The sequence below is a fragment of the Coffea arabica genome, chromosome 6c, assembly GCF_036785885.1.
Source record: "Coffea arabica cultivar ET-39 chromosome 6c, Coffea Arabica ET-39 HiFi, whole genome shotgun sequence".
Lineage (NCBI taxonomy): Eukaryota > Viridiplantae > Streptophyta > Magnoliopsida > Gentianales > Rubiaceae > Coffea > Coffea arabica.
Genome location: NC_092320.1, coordinates 982,207 through 1,006,354, shown reverse-complemented (window position 1 = coordinate 1,006,354; position 24,148 = coordinate 982,207). Strand labels below are relative to the sequence as shown.

The window sequence follows — 24,148 nt, the reverse complement described above, 5'->3', positions numbered from 1 at the left end:
ACGTCTTGCGTAGCAGGAACTAGGGCTGCAAACGAGTCGAGCTTTGAGCTAATTGAGCCGAGTCTCGACTAAATTTTACCAAGCTCGAGCTCGAGCTCGAAAAAAATAAAAAAATTATTTTATTTTTTTAAAAAATAAATAAAATAATATTTTTTCTGAATAAATAATAAAATATTAAGGATATATACGTAATTTCACTATGAAAATAAAAAATTTAAAAAAAAAATATAATATACGTAATTTTATTATTAAATAAAAATAAAAATAAAAAAATATATATATACTCAAGCTTGCGAGCCGGCTCGCGAGCTAACGAGCTTAATATTTTGAGCTCGAGCACTCGCTCGCGAGCAGTTTGATTCGTTTGCAGCCCTAGCAGGAACAAATTCTTCAGATGAGTTTGCATAATTTTAATAATTCATAAACATTATATCATGAACAGTAAATATAGAAATAAGGTGTATAAGTTACATTAATAGAGTTGAAAATGCAATGGTAATGGTTAATTATCTGTTAAAACTAAGCGAGAAACCTAGACCTTACCATCGTTATGGCTATCACATGGCGACGTTTTAGTGAGAAATGAAAAATTCATTTTTTGAAATGTGAGGGATGGAGAAATTTATTTTGTGAAATGTGAGGAATGAAAAAAATTTATTTTATAAAATATGGAGGACTATAAATCAGATTATATAAAATATAATTTGACAAATTCACCTTTAAAAATGATCCGGTGCCTTGCACATGATGGATTCCGGCCAAAAAATGATCGGAAACCTAGTTAGGGACTAAATTTGATCGATATGAATATGTAAGAGATATAAAATTACACTTTTAAAAGTAGGCGACGAAAAAAGTTATTTTACAAAATGTGAGGGACGTTTTGAACAATTTTTTCTAAAATAAAATCCGAAAAATTTGATTCCATTAAATCCATTTGAATTGCTATTTTTTTTAAAAATTTTTGTAAAAAAATATACTGTAACAATTTGATATATGTAAAATAAAAAAAATATGTATTCATGGAGAAGAAATTTTTTTTTGAGGGAATCGAAACAATGTTTAACCATTTATTATTTTGAATCCATCGCATGACTACATATGGTCATTTTTTCTAGAGATAAAAAGATTAGATACCATTTGTAGTTAAACAAAAATTACGTGATTCATATTCATTTTTGTCCCTAAAAATACGGAATTTGACCTGAACAATATTCATAGTCTTTTTTTTTTTTTCTAAATGACTGTATATGAATCACATGGTAATTTTAAACTAAACAGTGATTAGAAGTTTAGGTTAATTTCAATCTTTTTCTTACAAGAACAAAAAAAGAAGTTTTGGTTGAGGCCAAATTTTATCAACTTGAATTGAGAAGAGGGACGGAAGTTTAAAGAAGGATAAAATTCGGTGTTATGAACTACTCCCTCCGTCCCACTTTGATAGTCATGTTTCTTTTTTCACACAGTTTAAGAAAAAGTAGTTAATTTTGTTGGAAAAATAAATTTAGATTGCTATTTTCCTAAAATACCCTCACATTAAATAGAGTATAACTTTATGGGAACTTGAATTGATGGTAAAAAAAGAATCAACTCTCATTAAATGGGGTAGGTTTATAGCAACAACAACTTGTATTAAATAAGGGTATTTTAGAAAAATGAAAATACAACTACATTCTTCAATTGGAAAGTGGACTGCAATTTGGGACAGACAAAAAAGGAAAACAAGACTATCAAAGTGGGACGGAGGGCGCAACGGATCTTCTGTACCACACCCTGTCTCACATCCTGTCCCACTCCTTAAAATCTCGCCAAGTGTCCCTTAATAAACCAGTGTCCCTTAATAAACCAAACCCTCAAACAACCCAACTCGAACCATATTAAGTTAATTAATCGATTAACCAGGCAAAGAAACTTAATCTCTTTAACCAATACAACCAAAACCAAGAAAAATAAAAACTCTTTAACCAAAACCACAATTTATCAACGGAAAAAACCCTAAAACCCAAACAACCTCTGTCCCCTTCATCATCTTCACCATTCAGCTTTGACAAAATATTCACGGATATGGTCCGAGATGCCGAAAAGGGTTTGCACGAAGATGCATTGGCATTGCATATAAAAGACAACTTTTTTACGAGGATGAGATAAAGCGTCGAAGCTCTTCCCAAAGGTGAGAAACAACTTATTTCTTAAAAACCTTGGTGGGTTTCTTCGAAACTCTTTCTTATGGTAGAAATATATTTAGTTTTAGTGTAAATTTGTACTGGGTAATGGATACTTCCGCTTCCAAAAAAAGGTTTGTTTTTGGATGCAAAGTTAATTTAGCTTTTGTTGTTTGCGTCAAAGGTTATCAGATTGTGTGCTCTCAATGGGCAATTGGACGAAGCTCACCACCTGTTCGATCAAATGCCTAAGAGGAAAATGAATCAAACTGTAAGGTAAAAGATGAACCAAAACAGGCTATTTGTACGGTGAAAATATGGGCTGTTTGATTCAAAACTCATCAGATTATGTGCTCTCAATGGGCAATTGGACGAAGCTCACCACCTGTTCGATCAAATGCCTAAATGTCATGAATCAGCTTTTCTGTGGAATTCACTGATAGCCCCCTATGCCGAAAAGGGTTTGCACGAAGGTTATGCCAAAACTCAGTTGTAGACAGCATTTGGAGAACATTCTCCTTGCTGAGTTGTGTTGATAATGAAGTTATATCAGTTCTTATGTTTCTCTTGTTTGGCAGATATCTGAAATCCCAAAGTTAACTTCTGGTTGCTTCTCTTGTTGGTATAATTGCAAGCTTTATGGTAGTCTTGTTATTACATTTTATCAACTTCTATATGACAATAGTATTTTGGATAAAGTGCAGGTCATCATCAAACTTTTCAAAAGCCTCGTTCACCCATTCAACTATTTTTTTTTTATCAAATAGCCCATCGAACTCTTAAAATGATTCATATTACCCTTTATGCTAAGGTATGCTATGAAAACTAATAGAACTTATGCACGTGAATGGACATTTCCATCATTTGCCCGTTGCACTATTTTGTACTCCATTCTTTGTTACAGGTGGTTTTGACAGTCATTCTATACAAGACAGGATTGTTCATTTGTTAATAAAGTATGCAAAGCAGAAATGGCTCATTTGCTAACAGAGTATTCTTTGAAGAGGCAATAAAGATTGATAAAAAACCACAAATATAGTCTCTGAGTTGTGTTGATGATAAAGTTATATTAGGTCATATGTTTCTCTTGTTTGGCAAATATCTGAAATCTCAAAGTTAACTTCTGGTTGCTCTGGGTTCGTTGATTTTGTAGAACAAATATTGGAGAAGAGGAAGATGAGCCAAACTCTTCTGGCAAACCATTGTACTTTGCTTGATTTGCTTGAAATTCCTCGGCTGATGGACACGTATGTCTTTGACCACGTTGTAAAATAATACAATAAATTCAATTAATGGTCTCTATTCGGAATTAATATTTACTAACCTATGCTACAAGTAGATCAAATAAGTTCAATTAATGCAATAAATTCAATTAATTCCTTTCGCTCTCTAGTGTTTTTTTTTCTATGTGAACCGTGAAAGTGTTCAACTTGGCCACTCGACAAATAGTATACCAGAAAATGGTCATTTATTCCCAGCATGTCGCTTGATTCAAATCATCTCAAAGCTAGAGATGGAAAGTGGGCATCTTGCTGAGATATACTGCAGAATTTTATTTTCTTCACTAGTGGAAAGAATAATGCATAACTAGAAATGATCTCAAAGCTAGAGATGCAAGTGCAGTTTGCTAAATTCCAGTGTTGCAGTATAACCACTACGTCCCTCAAACAATGAGAAGCAACAATCTTCCCATGCCAAAACAGAGCGGAAAACATGCAGTTTAATTGTTTTCCATCAAAGATGCACCTTCCCGGACACTGTTTGTTGCCCGACTATGCCCTGGATCCTTGCCAATTAAGTCAATGCCGCCAACTTGTTCACCAACCCATTAGATGAAAAGGATCTTCAAAAGATATGGTAAGAGTCAGAAATCGAGTAAGATGCTGAAACTTCTCTTTCACTGTGTCAAATGTCTCTGCTGCAAAGCGTATTTGACAACTTCATAAAATGAAACAACAATCCCCACTGAAGGGCCTGCCCGGGCCACTCGAGGACCAACTCCTGTAAAAAGTCCCTTTATCCCTCCATCCCTGTTACAAAGTCACGATGAGTTAGAATAGGCCAAAAAGGACAAGAACCAAGGATTATATTGATCAAAAATATTTGAAGCATATACACCAAAAAATTTAGATAAGATAGCAATGCTAGTTTCTCATTCTTAAATTCGGTTGCTGAGAACAAAAATAAAGCCTGTAGAAACAAATTCTTAGACATGAGATTTTACAAATTCAGGCCTGGAGACACTTAGTTGGCATTATGGACCAGTATAACTAAGAAAACAATCAAAAAACAGAACTCATTTCCTACAAAGCTCAATCCCAGTCTGAACCTTCTTTAATCATTTTACCAAATTTTTGTGTTTAACCATTTATACATATCATCCGAATATGCAAGCCTTAGAAGAAACAGAACCTGCAAGTTATACCTCCATATCTCAAGCAATGTTTGTCTTGTGGTCATGAAATCCCACGAAAGGTAAATGTGCTGTTTTTACCTTACAGTTTGATTCATCTTCCTCTTAGGCATTTGATCGAACAGGTGGTGAGTTTCGTCCAATTGCCCATTGAGAGCACACAATCTGATAACCTTTGATGCAAACAACAAAAGCTAAATTAACTTTGCATCCAAAAACAAAACTTTTTTTGGAAGCGGAAGTACCCATTACCCAGTACAAATTTACACTAAAACTAAATATATTTCTACCATAAGAAAGAGTTTCGAAGAAACCCACCAAGGTTTTTAAGAAATAAGTTGTTTCTCACCTTTGGGAAGAGCTTCGACGCTTTATCTCATCCTCGTAAAAAAGTTGTCTCTTATGTGCAATGCCAATGCATCTTCGTGCAAACCCTTTTCGGCATCTCGGACCATATCCGTGAATATTTCGTCAAAGTTGAATGGTGAAGATGACGAAGGGGACAGAGGTTGTTTGGGTTTTAGGGTTTTTTCCGTTGATGCTTTATGGTTTTGGTTAAAGAGTTTTTATTTTTCTTGGTTTTGGTTGTATTGGTTAAAGAGATTAAGTTTCTTTGCCTGGTTAATCGATTAATTAACTTAATATGATTCGAGTTGGGTTGTTTGAGGGTTTGGTTTATTAAGGGACACTGGTTTATTAAGGGACACTTGGCGAGATTTTAAGGAGTGGGACAGGATGTGAGACAGGGTGTGGTACAGAAGATCCGTTGCGGACGGAGGGAGTATTTTGCAAGAAACACAACAGTTTGGATTGGGATAACGTGAGCTGAGCCGAACAGTCCATAAATCGATGATGATCAGATGCGGTCCTGATCCCAAATCAAATCACAGTCCGAGGATGTGGATGACGAATGCTGGGGATGTCTGTAACTTTTTTGTTGTGGAACTCACACATTCCGTGGATTTAGAAGCACTAATACTACTACTACTAGTGTAAATACCCGTGCTACGCACGATGCTGACATTATTAAAAAAAATAAAATGGTGAACAAACAAAGGTGAAAAAATTGAACCAACAAAATTTAAATGTAATATCTATTTAACAATAGTTTAAAATATAATAGAATGTGTATATCATTCAAGAACTGTCTTTTTTCGGAAGATGGATTCTGAAAAAAAAAATTAAAATTTATATTAAAAAAGGAAATGATATATTTCTACAAATGAATATAATTGAATGTTGTTAAAATGAAATACTTACAAATACTAAGCATTCGATTTGATAATCTTTCTTGAAGGTGCGAATACTCTACACACCAATCCAGTTTTAGTATGAAAGTCAAAATTGATGATTTAATTAACTATGTTGAATTTTGTGGAATGCGTACTACAGATAAAAATGCACGATCTTTGACGATATAAAAAACTGCATATTTACCATGATCACGCAAAAGTATTGGTGATGCGGATGTCTGTCGAACTTGAAGAGAGACAATATTTTCATTTCTTTGATCTAGAAAAAAAATATATATTAAATCAAAAATAAATAATTTTTGTATTTATTTTATGTGTAGTAAGTGATACATTGTATGAGAATTGTTAACAAAAAAATACAATAGTTAATATAGAAGTAGCATCAATAGAATTTAATACAATTGTGTTGTAATCAAATGAAAATTACGCACCAATAGAATTGTTATTAGCACCCATAGTTAATGAAGTAATCCCTATATAAATATATTTTGGTACATGTAGACCCCCCAAACCCTGCAAAACCAACCACCACTTATTGAAAACAAATCAATAAATGCACTAAAATGCCTCCCATCTATACCTCAAATTGCATTTTAACCCACGAATTTTGTGCGAAATTATCCCTCTAATTGCTTTTGTCTTTTTCGATTTTTTCACATGTCGCTAACTGCTTCATTCCCTCTGCTATCGTAACACCTTTTCTATGTGATAAATGTGTAATAAAAAATAATTAAAAAAAACTTCAATAATACAAACAAATAAATTTTTGTAATATACAATTTATGTTAGAAATAGTAAAACCCTCAATAATGAACCTATACCATCCGCAATTATATAAGCAAGCAATACCTTATGTTAGAAATGTGATTGTGATTTTGTGTTTATACTTTATCCCGCTATTGAGAATCTTTGCTTTACAGTGCAACAATAAGCAAACAACCGTTCATAGGATTTTGTAAAAAATTTTCAGAAATAATAGATGATCAGAAAATCAATGCAATATCATTCATGACAAAAAGCAAAGCAAAAGCAAAACATACTTAAAAGGCAGAGGGGACCGACCTGAAAAATTAAACTGGCAAAAATATACTTCCAATTCTCCGCAAGAAGGTTGATTTCTGCTGAAGTCTCTGCACATAATATCTTCAACTACTGCTCATAAAAGAAACAAAATCAATACATTTACAAAATGAATAGAAAACCAAACACAAATAAGAATCTGAGAGAGAGTAAGAGTGAGATAGTGGAATAGTGGGAATAGAGAATTTGTAGGAGCGGTTGTAGGATGAGTTAAGATAATGGGATAGTGGGAGTGAAATAGTGGGAATATTGATGGGTGATAAGGTGGGTTATAACCCACTACATTTTATGTATTAAAATAAATATAAAAATTTAGAAAAAAAATGAGAAGTTTAAAAATCATTGAGAAGGTTTCTGCTAAAAACCCCTTCCTGAATACATATAGATATAGATTAGTAATAATAACGGACCACTTAAAGAGGATATTATGGGATTCGCCCAGGCCCTCTTCGCCTGCGCGCCGCTGCCACCACCACCACCACCACCGCCACCACTGCATCAAAAGAGTAGCAGTGTTCCCACATGGCATTTTTCAAGCTTCACTGGTATTACTGCTTGTAGTGCTTTTTTCAATTGCAGACGGTTCCTATTATTTCAAGAATCAAAACCGACTCATATTTCAGCTTCTCCTCGCCACTCCCAATTCAACAACTTGTACCAAGAACATGAAGAATTAGGGTTCAAGAAGCAGAAGAAGAAGAAGAAGAAGGAGAATCACAATAGCATTCTGGAAAGTCATCGTCCGTACAAGAATGCTCCAACGCATACCCAATATAAAAGAGAAGAAGTACGAGATGGAAAAGTTTGCGACGAATCCCAGTCCCTCGATTTCGTCTCCCATTTTAGTACTAGAAGAAGTGGCGACAAGGGCGGAAAGGAGGGAGAGCGCAAACCAACAGGAGAGGACGAGGAGGGATTGGATGTGGGAAGGCCTAAGCCAGAAGACGAAGAAGAAGAAGATAGCGGTGGTCCTGTTGTCTGCAAGGGGATAGCAAAAGGGACTAGTAGGAGGCAAATCATGAAGAGGTCCACTATGATCGCCAAGCAAGTTATCAGCATTCAATCCGCCCTCTCCCTGGGTTTTGTTTCCCAGCTCTGCGTCGATACAAATGCTGTGAGTGGTTATATTTTCTACCGTACACTACAACCAACTAATTTCTTTATTTCTTTCTTTCCTCCTTCAATATATACTGCCTAGTATTTTCTCTCAAATTTTCTTCTGAATCCCACAAGTTGAGTCTCTACCTCTTTGATTTTCGTCATTCATTCTCACTGCAATTTGCCTCCGGTTGATGCTTACAATATGCACATGGAACTATCTTTTGTGCCGCTGCCGCAATAATACAACTACTTGGCAGACTTCGATTTGTGGGAATTCTTTCCTCCTAAAGCTGCCTGGTAGCCTTTTTAATCTTCTAGCTTGCTGGATAGTTTAAGAGCTCATACAGTAACCAGCAGGACATAGTCATTCCTCTGGCATTCAGTAGTAGTAGCATGACACGGAGCTGATTTTTTTTTTTGTTCTTTTCACCATGGCAGTGGGCGGTGTTATTTGTAGAAGTGAAGCCAAACTTACTTTCCAGTGAGCTAGAAAGGTTTTCCTTGGACGACCTTGCGAAGGTTTTTGTTTCATTACACTCAGAGCCGTGCGCTACCTCCTCTGCTCTTTACAGAATTGATTATTTTTCCTTTCTATTTGCCAGTAAATTTGATATTTTGCTACTATTACACCCCAGAATAATTTTTTAGTTTCAAGATTGGCTTGATGCCCTGTCTATTGTCACCATCATGTCGATCATGTTCTTCAGTTCTCCTACTGAGTTTCTTCAAATAGTAAATGTCATTAAGTCCGCGTGCTCAACATTTATGAAATTGTGGATATTTGCCGTTCTTCAACTTAAAGCTTAACCTTGTGCATTTATATTTATTCCAACGGTAATGCGGCTATTACAGTGATTTTGATACCCTATTAACATAATTGTATGACATTAATCCCAGGTTGGGGATGTGGTGCTCGTTGAGGATGAGAGTGTGATGGAAAATGACTTCAAATTAGTTGGACTCGAGACGCTGGTACTTTCTACTAGCTTTTTATTTGCTTCAGTTTATGCTAATATGTGGAAAGGGGTAGGCATATGGCTTCACATGTTGCACAAAGATTCCGGAGGGTGTTTACTCCATCAAATTAGATCACTGAGATAGCTCAACCACTGGAGGTCTAGTTTTCCCTCCTGTTCATCATATATACTAATAATCTCTGTCATTTGCACTCTAAGTGCATCCTTTTATGCCTGTAAGAACAATTGTTTCTCCTGAAGCTTTACATTTCATCTATTATTGACTGATAAGAGAGGAGCCATTTCATGCTCTTTTAGAAATGTTTCAAGCAATTCAATAAACGTAATTAAAATACCTGGCATCCAACAAGGAACTGTACGGGTAGGAAAAGGATCCACTGTTTAGTGGCTGTCAGTACTCATAGAGCCGTTATTTTCTCTCCAAGCCAAGTACATATGCGTAATCGTTTTGTGATCCTTTGTGAAGATAAATCTAACAAATCTACTCTTTTATGCTCTTGCTACTCAAAATTCTTAAATTGCTCTTCACATAACAATTGATGGTGAAGTGCTTCATTTCTTTGACCCCAGACCACTGGGCAAAATTTCCAAAGAAATGTATAGAAAATGAAATTGTTGATACAAACATTGATTAGTTCTCATGATGTTCCATGTCGAAACTCTAAAGTACTCTTGCCCTTTCCAGTCAATAATATGCCAATGTGCCCTTTTGTTTGCCAAATCTGTATGGTAACTGATGCTGTCTGTTAGGTAGGATATACTGTTGCAACTCCAGGTCGGCGAAATATTGGAAAAGTAAGTCACCACTCTTCCAACGTCGTCTCATGCTTTTGAGGCCTTTAATTTCGAGTACTTCTGGGATCATATGGCAATTATTTGCTTCTCAGGTGCGTGGATACAATTTTGACATTAACTCTGGGGTAGTGGAGTCTCTTGAGATTGATTCATTTGGGATATCCATCATCCCGTCAAGTTTGGTCGGTGAATCGTGCTTTACACTACTATTACTAGATTCTGAAAATTATTCTTTCCTTTATTGGTGTTTTCACTGTGTTTAACTGAAGCAAGATTCCGTGATATGGTACATGCTGAATTGAGGATTTTGGATGTGATTTCAGATGCTTTGCTGCTGTATTACAGGTGAGCACCTATGCATTATTGGTTGAGGATGTGCTGGAAGTTTTACCAGACACAGTTGTAGTACATGAAGCTGCAGCATCACGCATCCACAGGCTTACTAAGGTAAATCAATGTTGTCTTTGCTTGATACTCAGATGGTTTCAGTTGCGACTAAGATGGTTTCTTTAAGCTTGTTCCTTGGTATCCATTTGTGGTGAAAGTTTGTTTTAGCAAATGTTAAATCTCGGATGGGCTTTTAAAGCATAGAAGCAAAAGAGGATCATAACAAAGCACCTATACACTTGTTGCGATGGAGAAACGAATCAGGGTTGAGCACAGCACCACATATTCTGTCTCTTTCTTTGGGGTAAAAGTAGTGTAGTATATTCCGTTTCACTTGTGCATGATGCATTTGCATGCAAAAGGAAACAAAAGCATAGAAATTGATGAGGCAAGCTGCTGATATCACATCTCCTTCATTATTATCTGAAGCCGAAGAAGAGGATTCGGCTCAAAATGAGTACACCCGTTTTTGCTCAAGTTTTGGTACTACTATTTAGTAGCGGTTACTAAATTTGAGATGTGGAATTATACGATTGACGATTGATGGACGGGTGCTGCTGGCACAGGGGTTTTGGGGCGGCGGTCAGAAGATGGGCGGGTCAGTTGATGATGATGATGATGAGTTTGAAGAATGTTGTGGATACGGGGGAAGCGGGAAGAGAAAGTTGTCCAGGGCCAGGGGGAAGTTCCCTGGAGAAGCGGTGGAGCGGGCTGATGAATGGGAGCTTCCCATGGATTACTTGTGATCGATCATCCATCACACACTCATGCTGAGACTTTCTCCTTCTGTCACCCTACCAGTTACTGCTACAGTCATATGCAGGGCAGGGTATTGCCCACCCACATACGCCTCCATAGATAGGATTGCACTGGTTGTTGCAGTTTCCCGGTGGTCATTTTTTTCTTTTCAGTATTGGCTGAGATTAATTGTTATGTCGTCCATTTTCTCCAGACTAGCAATGGAGCAAACCACCACCGACCACCACCGCAGTTATGCCTTGGTTCTGTATGTGTGTAAACATTTTAGGAAAGAGTATTTTACAAGAACATAGGGCCTGTTTGGAAGGTGAGTTTTTTGGGAGTTAGTATAAAACTTTACTGTAGATCACTGTAGAAGTTGTAGAAAAAACTTTTGTAAAAATTTGGGTGTTTGTAAGATGAAAATTTTTTTCATTTTCATTTTCTTTCTTTCTTTTTCTTTTTTTTTTCTTTTTTTTTTCTTTTCCTTCCTCCCTTTCTTCCCCTTCTCCCTCCCCCTTCCCTCCCCTGATCCCTCTCCCGGTACCTCCATGGCAGCAACCAACAGGTGAGAATCAAATTTTTTTTTTTTTTTTTGCTTTTTTTCTCCTCTCCTCTTCTTCCCCCACCACCCTTCCCTGCCATCCCTTCCTTCCCCCGCCACCCCTTCCCTTCCCCTTCCCTCCCCAGCCACCCCTGCCACCCTCCCCTCCCCCTCTTTTTTTTTTCTTTCTTTTTTTTTTCTTTTCCTTCCTCCCTTTCTTCCCCTTCTCACTCCCCTGATCCCTCTCCCGGTACCTCCATGGCAGCAACCAACAGGTGAGAATCAAATTTTTTTTTTTTTTTGCTTTTTTTCTCCTCTCCTCTCCTTCCCCCACCACCCTTCCCTGCCATCCCTTCCTTCCCCCGCCATCCCTTCCCTTCCCCTTCCCTCCCCAGCCACCCCCGCCACCCTCTCCTCCCCCTCTCCTCCCCTCCCTCGCCACCCTCCCCCTCCTTTAGCTGCGATCTGGTCTTGCGACCAGATCGCAGCCCCCCTCCCTCTCTTCCTTTGCGATCTGGTCACGCGACCAGATCCGTCAAAGGGGGAGGGGGATGGTGGCGGGGGAGGCAGAGGGAAAGAGGGGAGGGGGGAGAGAGACAGAAAAAAAAAAAAGGAAAAGAGCATCAGAGACCAGTTTGGGCAAAGGGAAACGGGGAGGGGGAGGGTGGCGGAGGAGGCAGAGTCGAAGAGAGGAGGGAGGAGGGTGAGAAAAAAAAAAAAAAAAAAAAGAGGACCGCCGGAACTGGTTGCCGGAATAGTGACCGGCGCCGGAAGTGGTGGTGGAGATGGTCGCCGGTGCCGGAGGATGTGGTGGGTTGGGTGGGGGAGGAAAAAGAAGAAAAGTTGAAGGGAAAATTTTTTGTATATTTTTAAAGTGTGTAGGTTAAAAACTTTGATAAGTTTTTTGGGTTCCTGTAGCAAAAGTTGTTAAAAAACTAGTTTTATACAAACTTGGTAAAAAATCAAGCTTCCAAACAGGGCCATAATTTACCCGGTATTGGCCATAATTTACAAGAACATTCTGTAGTCTTAGTAAGAGGGGGAAGGGTTCAGAATTTCCCCGGTGTGAGATATCACATTGTTCGAGGAACCCTAGATGCTGTCGGAGTAAAGGATCGTCAGCAAGAGCGTTCTAGTGCGTTGTAGATTCTTATCCAAGACTTGTATCATTTGATGATGCCATGTGAATCGCTTTTACGATAATAAATGTAAAGTGCTCTTGCTGAAGAAACTTCTTGCTTGGCTTCGCCATTTTATTGTAGTCCATTGTTCTAATTGAAAAATATAATTATTTTTTAATTATTTAAAAATATTTTCATTCAATATAGGTTGATGTTAGCATAAATTAACTTATTTAATATAGATTGTTATTGGATATAACATATCTCATTTAAAATATTTAGATTTTTCAAAATATATGATGTATGAATGAGGATTGATTCTTTCGTAACTATCGATTCAAGTTTTCATAATCTATTAATTCAAAATTTCATGAATAATTAATATAAATTTATATTCTATTTAATATAAGATAGTTTAGAAAAATAATAATATAAATTTATTTTTTTAACAAAGTTAATTATTTTTTAAAATTTATGTTTTTAAAAAAAAACTAAAACTATAATGGGATGAAAGGAGTAATTGATTTCAATAAAGTAAAAAATATTTTGTGTTGCGGTATAACATGGCCACCGAATACAAAGTTGGGACCCACAACGTGAATCATAGTGCCGTGGATCCCACCATGTTGTGCAAGCTGTTGCTACCGCGAGTTGCGCACCGGCTGCAAGAAGAAAGATGACAGAAAGGAAAAAGGGACGCGATAATGAACGGAAAGGAAAGAAAGAAGAAGAGCCTAAAAGTAAGAACCAAACCAATCCAATCCAGCTACTAGTGCCGCGTGGGGTGGTGGGGCCCCGCGAAGCGCGTCCTATGTGTAAACAAAAGGAAAAAATAGGCAATCCTCCTCCACGCGCTACTGGTAGCGGTAGTTGTTACCATAAATGAATAATAATAATATACTACTACTGTCTACTGCCACTAGTACTAGCCGAGTAGTAGTTTTTTACTTGAAATGAATAAATAATAATGACTGACCGAAACACCGAAAACAATAATACAAAAATATATATTTTTTTAAAAAAAAAAAAAAAAACCTATTGAAAGCCTGCCAACTTGCCTTGCTTTCGTTTCAGTAGGACTATTTCTCTCTCTCTCTCCTCTGTCGCGAGCACTAGCATTAGCATTAGAAGAAGAAGAAGAAGAAGAAGAGGCAAGAGGAAGAAGAAAGAGAGAGAGAACGAGAACGAGCAAGAGAAAGAAGGGGCAGCGCATCAAAGCAATCCAACAACTTGCAGACAGACTCCTCACTCGGAAGTTTTTGTTCCACAAAATGTCTTAGAAGTTTTGGATCTCTTCTTCTTCCTCATCATCACCCATCCACCTGCTGGTATGTTTCTTTCTCTTTGCCAATTTGACTTTTCCTGCTTTTTTTTCCCATCCTTTTTTTTTTTTTGGTGGGTATTCATGACCTGCTTCGATCTGTCGATCCAGAAGCCTTTTTGCTGATTTTTTTCTTCTCTCTCTCTTTTTTTTTTTTTTTGGTCCCAGCACATACATTTGTTTTTCAACTGCTGCTTCATTGCTTATTTGTCTTCTTTTTCTGGAGCTTTTTTTTTTTTTTTTTTTTCATCTTCATCTGCTTTCACTCAATTCCACTTCTCTTATCTCACTTTTTTTCCCCTTCGATTTTCACCAAATATTCACTCCATTTTAAGCCCTCGATCCGTCCGTCCAAACCCCACTGTTTATTTTTGCCCATAATATTTATTATCAAATTTAAAGAATTTCCAAGTACTGTGCTTTTTTTTTTCCTTCTTCTTTTTGACAATATATATTTTTATACATAGTCCATACTCAATGCTAATCGCTTTTCGACTTTACGGTCGAGTTGAGGTTTTTTTAAAAAAAAATTCAGAAAAAAGCCTCTCTATCTCTCTCTCTCTCTCTTTTTTTTTTTTTTTTTTTTGGAAATCGAGTTTCAGAAAATAGAGAGTCTTTTAACAGTCCATCTTTTTCAACTTGGACTTCGGAGTCGATTTCGATAAATTTTTTCCTTTGTTTGGGTCTGCGAGTTTGATTATTAGTTGTAATATCCACTCATGGCTCATGACGCTCATTCGTTCATATCCCTTCTCCGTTCTTTGCCCCCAAAAAGATTATAACTTTTATTAAGACGATGTCATCCTCTTTTTTTGTTTTTGTTTTTGTTTTTGTTTATCCTCTCTCTCTCTAGAATCTGATGGTGCTATGCTACCTATCTAGCCAGTACAAATTATAACCGACTTCAATTTCGAAGCTTTTTCCTTCGATGGTGATCATATATATGCATATATGTGTCCTGTTCATTTGCAGATACTATTGTGGTGTAAGTTTCTTGGTCCGCATCAAGATTATGAGCGAGCCACGCCATCCTCTCCTCTTTTCCCTTCTCAATTGTCTATTCCTCGTGTTTGTGGCCCGTCGAGTTCTGGCCGACAATTATGTCCCGACTGACAAGATTCTGCTCAGCTGCGGAGGTCCTTCCCAATCTACTGATATTGATGGTCGCAAATGGTATTCTGATATCGGCTCCAAGTTTGCTTTGGCCTCCTCCAATTCTTCGGTTTTCCCTGCTGCTGTTCAAAAGCCCTCTGTCCCCCAGGTCCCTTATATGAATGCTCGCATTTTCCAGTCCAATTACACCTATCGTTTCCCCGTCGCCCCTGGTAGGAAGTTCATCCGTTTGTACTTCTATCCCACGTCTTACGGTGGCCTCAATGCCTCTAATGCCATCTTCTCCGTCACCGCTGGACGCTTCATGCTTATGAAGAACTTCAGTGCTGCACAGACGGCTGAGGCTCTAAACTACGATTTTATCACCAAGGAATTTTCTGTCAACGTGCCGTCCGGCGTGTTGAACTTAACTTTCTCACCAGCCTCAGACCCAGGCAATTCCTACGCGTTTGTTAACGGCATTGAGGTTGTCTCCCATCCTGATATCTACAGTGCTGAAGGTCCCAGCCTACTTGCTGGCCAAAATGCACCCTTCTCCATCGACAATACTACTGCACTCGAGAATGTTTATCGGCTAAATGTAGGTGGAAATGACATCTCGCCCTCCAACGACACAGGCCTTTTCAGGTCGTGGATTGCCGATTCGAATTACATCTTAGGCGCTGGTTTTGGGGTTACAAACGTAGCTGATCCAAATGTTACCATCAACTATCCCCCGGGGACGCCATCTTATGTTGCTCCGCTGGATGTCTACAGGACTTTTAGAACAATGGGCCCGAATGCAAACGTGAATCTCCAATACAATTTGACTTGGCTTTTCTCTGTGGATACAGGATTCTACTACCTAGTTAGGCTCCATTTTTGTGAGGGATTTGAGAATATTAGCTTAATTAATCAGAGGGTTTTCGACATCTTTCTTAATAATCAGACTGTCCAGAAAGCAGCAGATGTTATTGCTTGGGGAAACACGAATGGAGTTGCGCTGCACAGAGATTATATGGTTTTCGTCCCTAATGTCGGGACCCCGCAGCAAGATATCTGGCTTGCCCTGCATCCCAACCCTGGCACTAAACCCTCTTATTATGATGCGATCTTAAATGGCGTGGAGATATTCAAAGTAAACAATACTGATGGAAATCTTGGGGGTCTCAACCCAACGCCACTTCCAAATGAACTGGCAGTCTCTTCTACAACATCATCTGGTCGCTCGAAAAAGGGGAAAGCAGTCATTGGCGGAGGGGTTGGAGGTGGAATTGCTGCCGTCCTCCTCATTGGGTTGCTTGTTTGTGCTATTTCTCGTCGCCGCCGCAGGCACCAAAAGGACTCTACTGCAAGTGATGGCTGGCTCCCTCTTTCATTATATGGAAATTCACATTCCTCGGGTTCTGCAAAGACAAACACGACTGGAAGCTATGCGTCCTCCCTCCCTTCGAACCTTTGTCGCCACTTTTCATTTGCCGAGATCAAGGCTGCGACCAATAACTTCGACGAGGCTGCTCTTCTCGGCGTGGGAGGTTTCGGCAAAGTATACAGGGGTGAAATTGATGGCGGCACAAAAGTCGCAATTAAGCGCGGGAATCCACTTTCTGAGCAAGGCGTGCACGAGTTCCAAACTGAGATTGAAATGCTGTCGAAGCTTCGGCACCGTCACCTGGTTTCGCTGATTGGCTACTGCGAAGAGAACTGCGAGATGATCCTTGTTTACGACTACATGGCATACGGAACCCTGCGGGAGCATCTTTACAAGACGCAGAAGCCTCCGCTGCCGTGGAAGCAGAGGCTGGAGATCTGCATCGGTGCTGCTCGCGGCCTGCACTACCTGCACACGGGTGCCAAGCACACAATTATCCACCGCGATGTGAAGACGACCAACATCCTGTTGGACGAGAAGTGGGTTGCAAAAGTTTCGGACTTTGGGCTGTCGAAAACGGGTCCTACGCTGGATCACACGCACGTGAGCACAGTGGTGAAGGGGAGCTTCGGGTATCTGGATCCGGAATACTTCAGGCGGCAGCAACTGACAGAAAAATCGGATGTGTACTCTTTCGGGGTGGTATTGTTTGAGATCTTGTGCGCTCGCCCAGCTCTGAACCCAGCGCTTCCAAAGGAACAGGTGAGCTTAGCGGAGTGGGCATTGCACTGCTACAAGAAGGGGATCCTGGACCAGGTTATGGATCCTTATCTGAAGGGGAAGATAGCAGCGGAATGCTTTAAGAAGATAGCGGAGACAGCGGTGAAGTGTGTGGCGGACGTGGGAACGGACAGGCCATCCATGGGAGACGTGCTTTGGAACCTGGAGTTCGCGCTGCAACTTCAGGAGAGCGCGGAGGAGAGCGGAACGGAGGGTGTGGGTCTTGTTGGAGGAGTGGATTTGCAAGAGGGGACATTCGATGGGGAGGAGGTGACGGGTAAAGGGAGGAAGGATCCGAATGGTGGTGGTGGTGGTGGCTTTGAGGACTCCAGAAGCTCTGGGATGACAATGAGCATTGGGGGGAGGAGCCTTGCGAGCGAGGACTCGGATGGGTTAACGCCCAGTGCTGTATTCTCACAGATCATGAACCCCAAAGGACGTTGAGATCTCCAACTGCAGAATTTTTTTTTTCTTTTTTTTTTTAGAAAAGAAAGAAAAAAAAAAGGGGGGGGGGGGGGCTGTAGTGTGCAGATGGGTTTCGTTTCACCTGTAAACTCAAACTCAAAGAGAGTTTACTTTTTTCTTTTTTGTTTTTTGGGGGAATTTTGGGTTATTATTATTGTCTTTGCTGTTGTATAATTCTTTCACTATTCGAGCTCCTGTCAAGTTTACCGAGAAAATCGTTTTATTTTAAAAAATATATTATTGTATCAATGATCATGACGTTCCACGAAGGGTATATGGGAATTTAATTTTTTATTTTTTTATCTACCTATATAGTAAAAGCGCGAAAGGATTCGTTAAGGGTTGTGGTGGCTGTGCTGATGTGGTTGCATTTTATTCGCTGGAGGGTCGTCCTCCATCACGTGGTGCTCGCGTGCTTTCACTGGGAGGGGCTTCGGATTCCTGCTTTTGTCCGTTGGGAGGAGCACTACAATTCCTGCTCTTTGTCCGATAGACGAGAATGAGGACCGGCTAACCTGCTGAGTAAGCTTATGGCGGTTGGTGCTGGTTTGATTGATGCGAAGTATTGGGTGATGGGCTCAATGTGGGTTTGCGTGGGTTTACCATTTTGCCCTTCATTTTAAAAAACAAATGCAACGTTGTTTGTTGCTGAACTTACTGCTTGCCTCTGTCCTTTGTTGAGAAGAAGTTTTAGCTCTGGTTTGGAGAGCTACCAGAAACGGACTTTTTCTCTTTCTTCTGATTGAAAGGACTGAGAAACTTTGTTTCTCCCATGTATGCAGAGGCTCCTGTGTTTCTGAGACCGCCTCCTCCAGCTACCGCCATTATGCTCCACGGTAACTGTGCCTTGTTTTTCGGTGGTCTTTTCTTTCTTTCCATCTGTTTGCTCCTATCCACTGTCTTGTTAGCTCATTTCTTTCCTTTCCCTTATTCTCTCTGTGGGAGTTGCTGTTTTCCTGCGTTCTTGTTTCGAATTTACTTGCCCTGTTACTGTTACATTTTTCCTCCTGGTGAGTTTGTTGTCTGGAATTGTCATGCTTATTTGATTTTCCCCCCTAAATTTTTATGCCCCGTTGAACTCTTACTGTTGCCTTGGCTATTTCCTTTGCATTACGCTCCATTTTTGCTGCTTCTGTTGCTTTATTTAGCTTTGATTTCCTGTACGCATCTTTTTAACTTTGTTTTCCATTTCTCTCTTGTAAGTTGTGCTTACAATCCTTTTTTTTTTTTTTTTTGTTCTAGCTTCTGCTCTGCGCTTCTTAGCTCGTGCGGGTAAGCTTCTCACGCGTTCTGTTTTATGCTTTTTACCCCTTTCCCCTTGATTCCCTGATGCTTTTCCCCTTTCATTCTCTCTTGCATGCTATAGCTCATTAGCTCTTTTATCATTGTATCCTCTTAATCTTTCTTTTTCTCGTTGTTTTGTTTAATACAGAAGGCGGTTCTGCCCTTTTCCCTCCTGCTCTATTGTTGGCTGCCAAAGGATTGTTCTGCCTATCTAAGGCTAAGGTGCCGTCACTTATTCTCCCTTCTGCATAAGCTTGCCTTTTTTGCTTTCCCTGTTGCCTTGTTCCTTGCCAATGAACATTTGGTCCATGTTGTTACACCCTTCTATAATGTTACAAGGTTTTCTTGAACGTTTTCCTCCTTCGTGCTGATTATGTCTGCCCAAAAATAGCTTTATAATGGCAGTCATATGCACGTGCACCTGAAAAACAAAAGTGCACGCTATCCCTTTCACCTGATTACATTTAACTGGCAGTCATATGAAATTATGCATGCAACAAATACATTACAGATACCTAACAGTTATTATTCCCACTAATTTTCTTCTCGCATAATCAGTGATCAATTTTATTTACTCTAACATGAAAACCATGTACGCTAACAATTCCACCTTTCTAATCATCGCCTACTTAACCCATTCTCCCAAGAATAAACTTCCTTTAGCAGACATTTCCATTCGCTATGAAGAAACAATAAACTTCGATTACAAGACAATTGAACAACATCAAAATCAATTCTTATTGTAAATTTAAAATCAACAAAAATGATCAATCTTCTGCAGTAAAATAGCATAATGAATAGCTTGCCAACACTTCGTCCCATCTCTACACGAAACAAAACCATACAAATTAATTACAATTTTACTCACCTCGATTTTTCCTTTATAACCTTTTTTCTCAACACCATGTTGGATGCAAACTTTTATATACTCACGTTTTCTTATACCATTACTTATTTAAAAACTTAATCATTTTATAGCTAAGTTGCTCAGACGCAACTCATATGCTTTATGCTATTTCCACTTGAAAACCTGGGCATTTTTTGGGCAGCATGAAACTAGATGCGCGGTGATCCCCTCCTAGTTTTTTAAAAAGTGCGGTGAGGTGGGGGTGGAACTTAATAGATGCTTCTTGTTTTTGTGAGAATGCGTGTGGAACTTATTGGCAGCCGAGAGAGAGAGAGAGAGAGAGAGAGAGATTATTGTTTGATCGTTTGATTTGGCAGCTAAGCTAATACTATGTGTTTGACCAGCTAATATAGATTAGAATTGGGCCAACGTGATTGCCGCTCTCTCTCTCAAGTCTCAACTCCGGGAAGGGAAAGGGGCTGTGGGTATCTGGGTCCGGAGTAGTAGTAAATAGTGTACTACTTACGCTACTACAGTATTAAACTGACTGACAAGGTCCCACAACACAGCTGGCTCTCTTAAATCATGTTGTCAGTCACTTCTGGTTCTTATTACCACTCCCTGATTCTAGTACTAGTAGTCACTCTTTTTATTACTACTCTCTCTTTCTCGCCCAATTATTTGGTTGAAAAATTTTTAACTTTTAAGAATAATAATAATTTCATCATACCATTTCAATATGACAAATGTTTTAAAAGATCTCAAAATAAAAATAAAAAACATACAGTAACACTTTCAACGAGATGAGATGGATGGGAAACAAAACACACAAAAAAAAAAAGAAATTAAAAAGATAATCGAATCGACAAAATCACAGGGCCCGAGTTTCACAACTCACAACCATATCAACTAGTACTTGCATATTGACAAAGTCTTGTTATATTATACGTGTGCCAGCCAGTGCAATAACTACTTCTGCAGCGTACTCTCTGAATCTACTATGGAGGTTATCTTCTTCTGCAGCTCTGGCTTGTTGGCACCCACAAGTTTGTCAATCTGCTGTCCGTCTTTTAGAAAGAAGAAGGTTGGTGTTGCTTTGATATCCCACGATGCGCTGAATTCCTGAAACCAAGTACACTACTATATAAGATGAATTATGCAGCCCCAAGAAAAAGCTGCTATTCTGTAAAAATATAAATCCTACATTCATCAGATTAATTACAAACAAAATTTAAAAAAATACTTCTTGTATTGACATAACAGCATAATCGCAGGTAATCCATCCAAAACTGCCAGCGGCAAATATTCTCATAGCATGATTTCCCGTCGCATCTGACCAAATTACAGTTGCATCATCGCTTACCGTTAGTTCGTCAACATCAATCGTCAGGAACATCAAAGTTGGATGTTTCTCCGATAGCTCACAGTAGAATGGTGCAACCATTCTACAAGGGCCGCACCAGGAAGCACTAAAATTTGCAATAACCTGCCCAGCATTTGAACCACATTAGGAACGCACGTAAAGCAAGCGCAAGCAGAATAAATCAATAAACACCAAATTAGACTGCAGTTGCAGAGCCCCTTTAAGAATGGCACCTAGTAGTTCCACTACAAGGGCATTAGCTTCATTTCCTACGTCTCTACATCCAGTTCAAAGTGTGTGCAAGCTGCTTGTCAATATTTCTCTTTCATTTGTAACCCACATGGCTTTTTTAACAAGTCCAAACTGTCCACCTTAATCCCCCGGGATGTCCATGTCACTGATGCACTTGAAAGCTACAGTAAGACAGGCACTTATGATACAAACAAAGTCTTGTCAATTTAAAGAAACCAATTCCCAACCATAAAGAAATCTGAAATTAATTAAAAGTGCAGAGAAACACGGTAACATTCTCATGGAGAACCGAGTATGGAGTGCTGCTAGATCCCAATTCCATCACAAACCTACTGACGCAGACAAATCTTTTTTCCTCCTAGCAGTTCAATATCGGGCCCCTTCTGCATATCTTTGAGCACTACAACGTGTGCACAGGGAAAAAAGAAACATCTAAATGCAAGCCTCGCATGATTATGACCACAAAGGTACCTCTTTTCCATAGCAATGCAGTCGAAAAACTGAGTACTTGAACTACAAATTTCCAGCATAGGCAAGACGAATACTCTACCCAGTGAAATGATGCTTACTCCTGTGACAACCGATTTTCCCAAGATATCCACCTGCAAGATGAAAGCTGCTCTACTCTAGCTTTGTGCCTCGCTTCCAGTAGTTTATAAGTTCATGACACTAATCAAAATTCGTCCCCCCAAGGATTATCTAGTTATGCTAGGCAGTTACATGCCCTCTAAACTACTGCCATTCACAATTACATGCCCTCTAACAAAGCAGCCATAAGACTTAGTACGCTAGAAAACCTCTCACTGAAGTTATGATCATGAACCCAATTGGGTAAAATAACGATAATACTCACCATCTGATAGACTCGTATGTGGAAAGAAATACCAGGTTACTGTCCAACTCGAGATACAAATACTACACAAAATCTATGACCAGTACTAGCTAAATGAGGTCAGTACTCCCTCATTTTCTCCAAACACAGAATACCATTGACAGAGGTTAGGTTACAACAGTTTTACCAACACAAAGAACAGTCAGCACTCGACGGTACCTTGACACAAAGCTGATCACTAGCTATCCAAGGTTCCCAAATCTAAAAGGCAACAATAAGAATTTGCAACATCCTTTGCCTTTGATGAAGTGTCTCACATCTTGTGCTGCTTGCTTCTCAGAAAGTGAACAAGTAAAGCCCAGAAACTTTGCAGAACCTCTCCATATAGACTTATAAAACGATGACTAAATGAAAATCATGTGTATGCCAAGGTAAATTCGTCTAAAAGATAAACAAGCAGAACATGCGGACATAACTACATAATTTGGATGAAGGCTAAACAAGGAAGTGGTGAGTGTCAATAGAACTCACGATTTTGCCATCCCTCTTTGCTTCTGTTAGTTTCTGATCCCAGCTTTCTTTTGTAGTAATCAGGTGCACATTTCCACCCACGAATTCAGCATTGTGGACAGATTCATCTCCATCATTCTTTGGCTTTAAGTGTCAAACCAGAGAAACAATTTGTCAAAAGCAAACAAATGGTATCCAGAAGACAACAAAGACCAAAAACTGTGTAATTTCACCTTCCTCTTCTATCTCTCACTTACCTTTTCCTAGCGTGGCTCCAAGATCAAAACTGTATACTAACATCCTACACTGTGGTCAGGTACGTCTATATCAGTTTGAGAGCTTAAATCCTTGATTTCTACCTACTCTAGAACAAGTCAACATATTTGAGTATGTTGACAATTATCCTAAAGTGATTCGTCAATAGGGGGAGATTAGACGTGTTTTAGGCACAGACCATAGCCCAACCATATGCTGTAAACCAGAGAACTATTTATCGGTGCGACTAGCAAAGCATGCCATAATCAATAAAATTATCAACATCCCAGTGGAAGACTCGGGCCGATCACCAGAGGATGGGTGTCGTTCTTTTTTTTTTTTTTTTTTTTCTTGTGGACCCGGGCAGAGAGGAGAGCTGAGGAAGAAACGGAAATATACCTTAGGCAAGCAACAGCCCATTTGATACTCGACAGCCAAGTGGGGATAATTCTCGTGAAGGGGAGCGGAGCAAATGAAATGAAGAGAATCCAGTCCACCCCAGAAATCTGAAACAAATCTGCTACGGCAATGGGAATCGAAATGAGCTGGGATTAGGGATTGTTGTTGTTGTTGTTATTAATTATTAGACGGATCCCCAAAATTTTGTTTTTGTTTCCGCCGTTTGCTGCGTGTACAAGATTTTACGGTTGGATTGTAAAAGCAGCAGGCGACGACGAAGGAAGCAGAAGAGAGTGATGATCTGAAAGGGTTGAGTGAAGGAGTATTTGGTAAAGCGATTTTAGGATAACTGCAGAAATTGGAAATACTCAAATACAGAGAGAGAGAGAGAGAGAGAGAGTTTATTTAATCCAATCCCTCATTTTGGCGAAAACCAAAATGATCTTTCTGCGACTGAAATCCCAGCCAGTACTGTTACAACGTTGTCCCATTATCAGGCATTAGCTACCAATCCCCAAAATTTACCGATGATTATTAGTCCGTCGTATACTATACAATTAAATGCATCATCATTATTGTTAGCAAATAGTAGTAGCTCAGATCAGATCAGATGCGGCCAGATTACGGAATTCCCAAAAAAAACTCCCACATTTAAAAATTAAAAAAAAAATTATTTATTTTTAATACTACACCACTATTAGTAAAGTAGTAGTAGTAGTAGTGGGTAAGCCAATCCTTACCCCCCAATGGAGTGGGCTGAAACTAAAATGCATGATGATGATTGATGATGATGACAACAAAGCAA

General features: G+C 39.2%; 3 protein-coding genes and 2 long non-coding RNA genes across 15 annotated transcripts; 3 read left to right on the top strand and 2 right to left on the bottom strand.

Annotated features, from left to right (window-relative positions):
* Window positions 1-1,253: 1,253 nt before the first annotated feature.
* LOC140007940 (uncharacterized) lies at window positions 1,254-2,778 on the top strand. The gene is made up of 2 exons (XR_011815371.1): window positions 1,254-2,170; window positions 2,347-2,778. It is a non-coding gene; the product is annotated as an uncharacterized lncRNA (long non-coding RNA).
* Window positions 2,779-3,613: 835 nt separating this feature from the next.
* On the bottom strand, window positions 3,614-7,448 carry LOC140008216 (uncharacterized). The gene is made up of 5 exons (XR_011815597.1): window positions 7,319-7,448; window positions 6,891-6,980; window positions 4,925-6,087; window positions 4,588-4,748; window positions 3,614-4,192 (listed from the first exon to the last, which is right to left on the bottom strand). It is a non-coding gene; the product is annotated as an uncharacterized lncRNA (long non-coding RNA).
* Window positions 7,295-11,341, top strand: LOC113693834 (uncharacterized). 9 transcript variants are annotated; one of them, XM_027212566.2, is made up of 9 exons: window positions 7,295-7,453; window positions 7,532-8,022; window positions 8,448-8,528; window positions 8,907-8,981; window positions 9,737-9,781; window positions 9,874-9,963; window positions 10,127-10,228; window positions 10,598-10,651; window positions 10,735-11,341. In XM_027212566.2, exons 1-9 carry the CDS (start codon window positions 7,336-7,338, stop codon window positions 10,912-10,914), a joined length of 1,236 nt encoding a protein of 411 aa, XP_027068367.1. In that variant the 5' UTR covers window positions 7,295-7,335; the 3' UTR covers window positions 10,915-11,341. The 9 variants fall into 9 exon arrangements, 6 of the variants coding, with proteins under 6 accessions (XP_027068367.1, XP_071907889.1, XP_071907891.1 ...); XM_072051788.1 differs by having other exon boundaries at window positions 7,305-8,022; XR_011815595.1 differs by lacking the exon at window positions 10,598-10,651 and having other exon boundaries at window positions 7,305-8,022; window positions 10,105-10,228.
* A 2,271-nt stretch (window positions 11,342-13,612) lies between these two features.
* Window positions 13,613-17,850, top strand: LOC113691744 (receptor-like protein kinase FERONIA). Its single transcript, XM_072051784.1, has 2 exons — window positions 13,613-13,899; window positions 14,865-17,850. Exon 2 carries the CDS (start codon window positions 14,905-14,907, stop codon window positions 17,578-17,580), a length of 2,676 nt encoding a protein of 891 aa, XP_071907885.1. The 5' UTR covers window positions 13,613-13,899; window positions 14,865-14,904; the 3' UTR covers window positions 17,581-17,850.
* A 2,592-nt stretch (window positions 17,851-20,442) lies between these two features.
* LOC113693788 (thioredoxin H9) lies at window positions 20,443-23,900 on the bottom strand. 3 transcript variants are annotated; one of them, XM_072051794.1, is made up of 4 exons: window positions 23,344-23,882; window positions 22,711-22,833; window positions 20,976-21,218; window positions 20,443-20,854 (listed from the first exon to the last, which is right to left on the bottom strand). In XM_072051794.1, the coding sequence occupies exons 1-4, from the start codon at window positions 23,362-23,364 to the stop codon at window positions 20,702-20,704; spliced, it is 540 nt and encodes a 179-aa protein (XP_071907895.1). In that variant the 5' UTR covers window positions 23,365-23,882; the 3' UTR covers window positions 20,443-20,701. The 3 variants fall into 3 exon arrangements, with proteins under 3 accessions (XP_071907895.1, XP_027068279.1, XP_071907896.1); XM_027212478.2 differs by having other exon boundaries at window positions 21,096-21,218; window positions 23,344-23,868; XM_072051795.1 differs by lacking the exon at window positions 22,711-22,833 and having other exon boundaries at window positions 23,344-23,900.
* Between the last annotated feature and the right edge of the window lie 248 nt (window positions 23,901-24,148).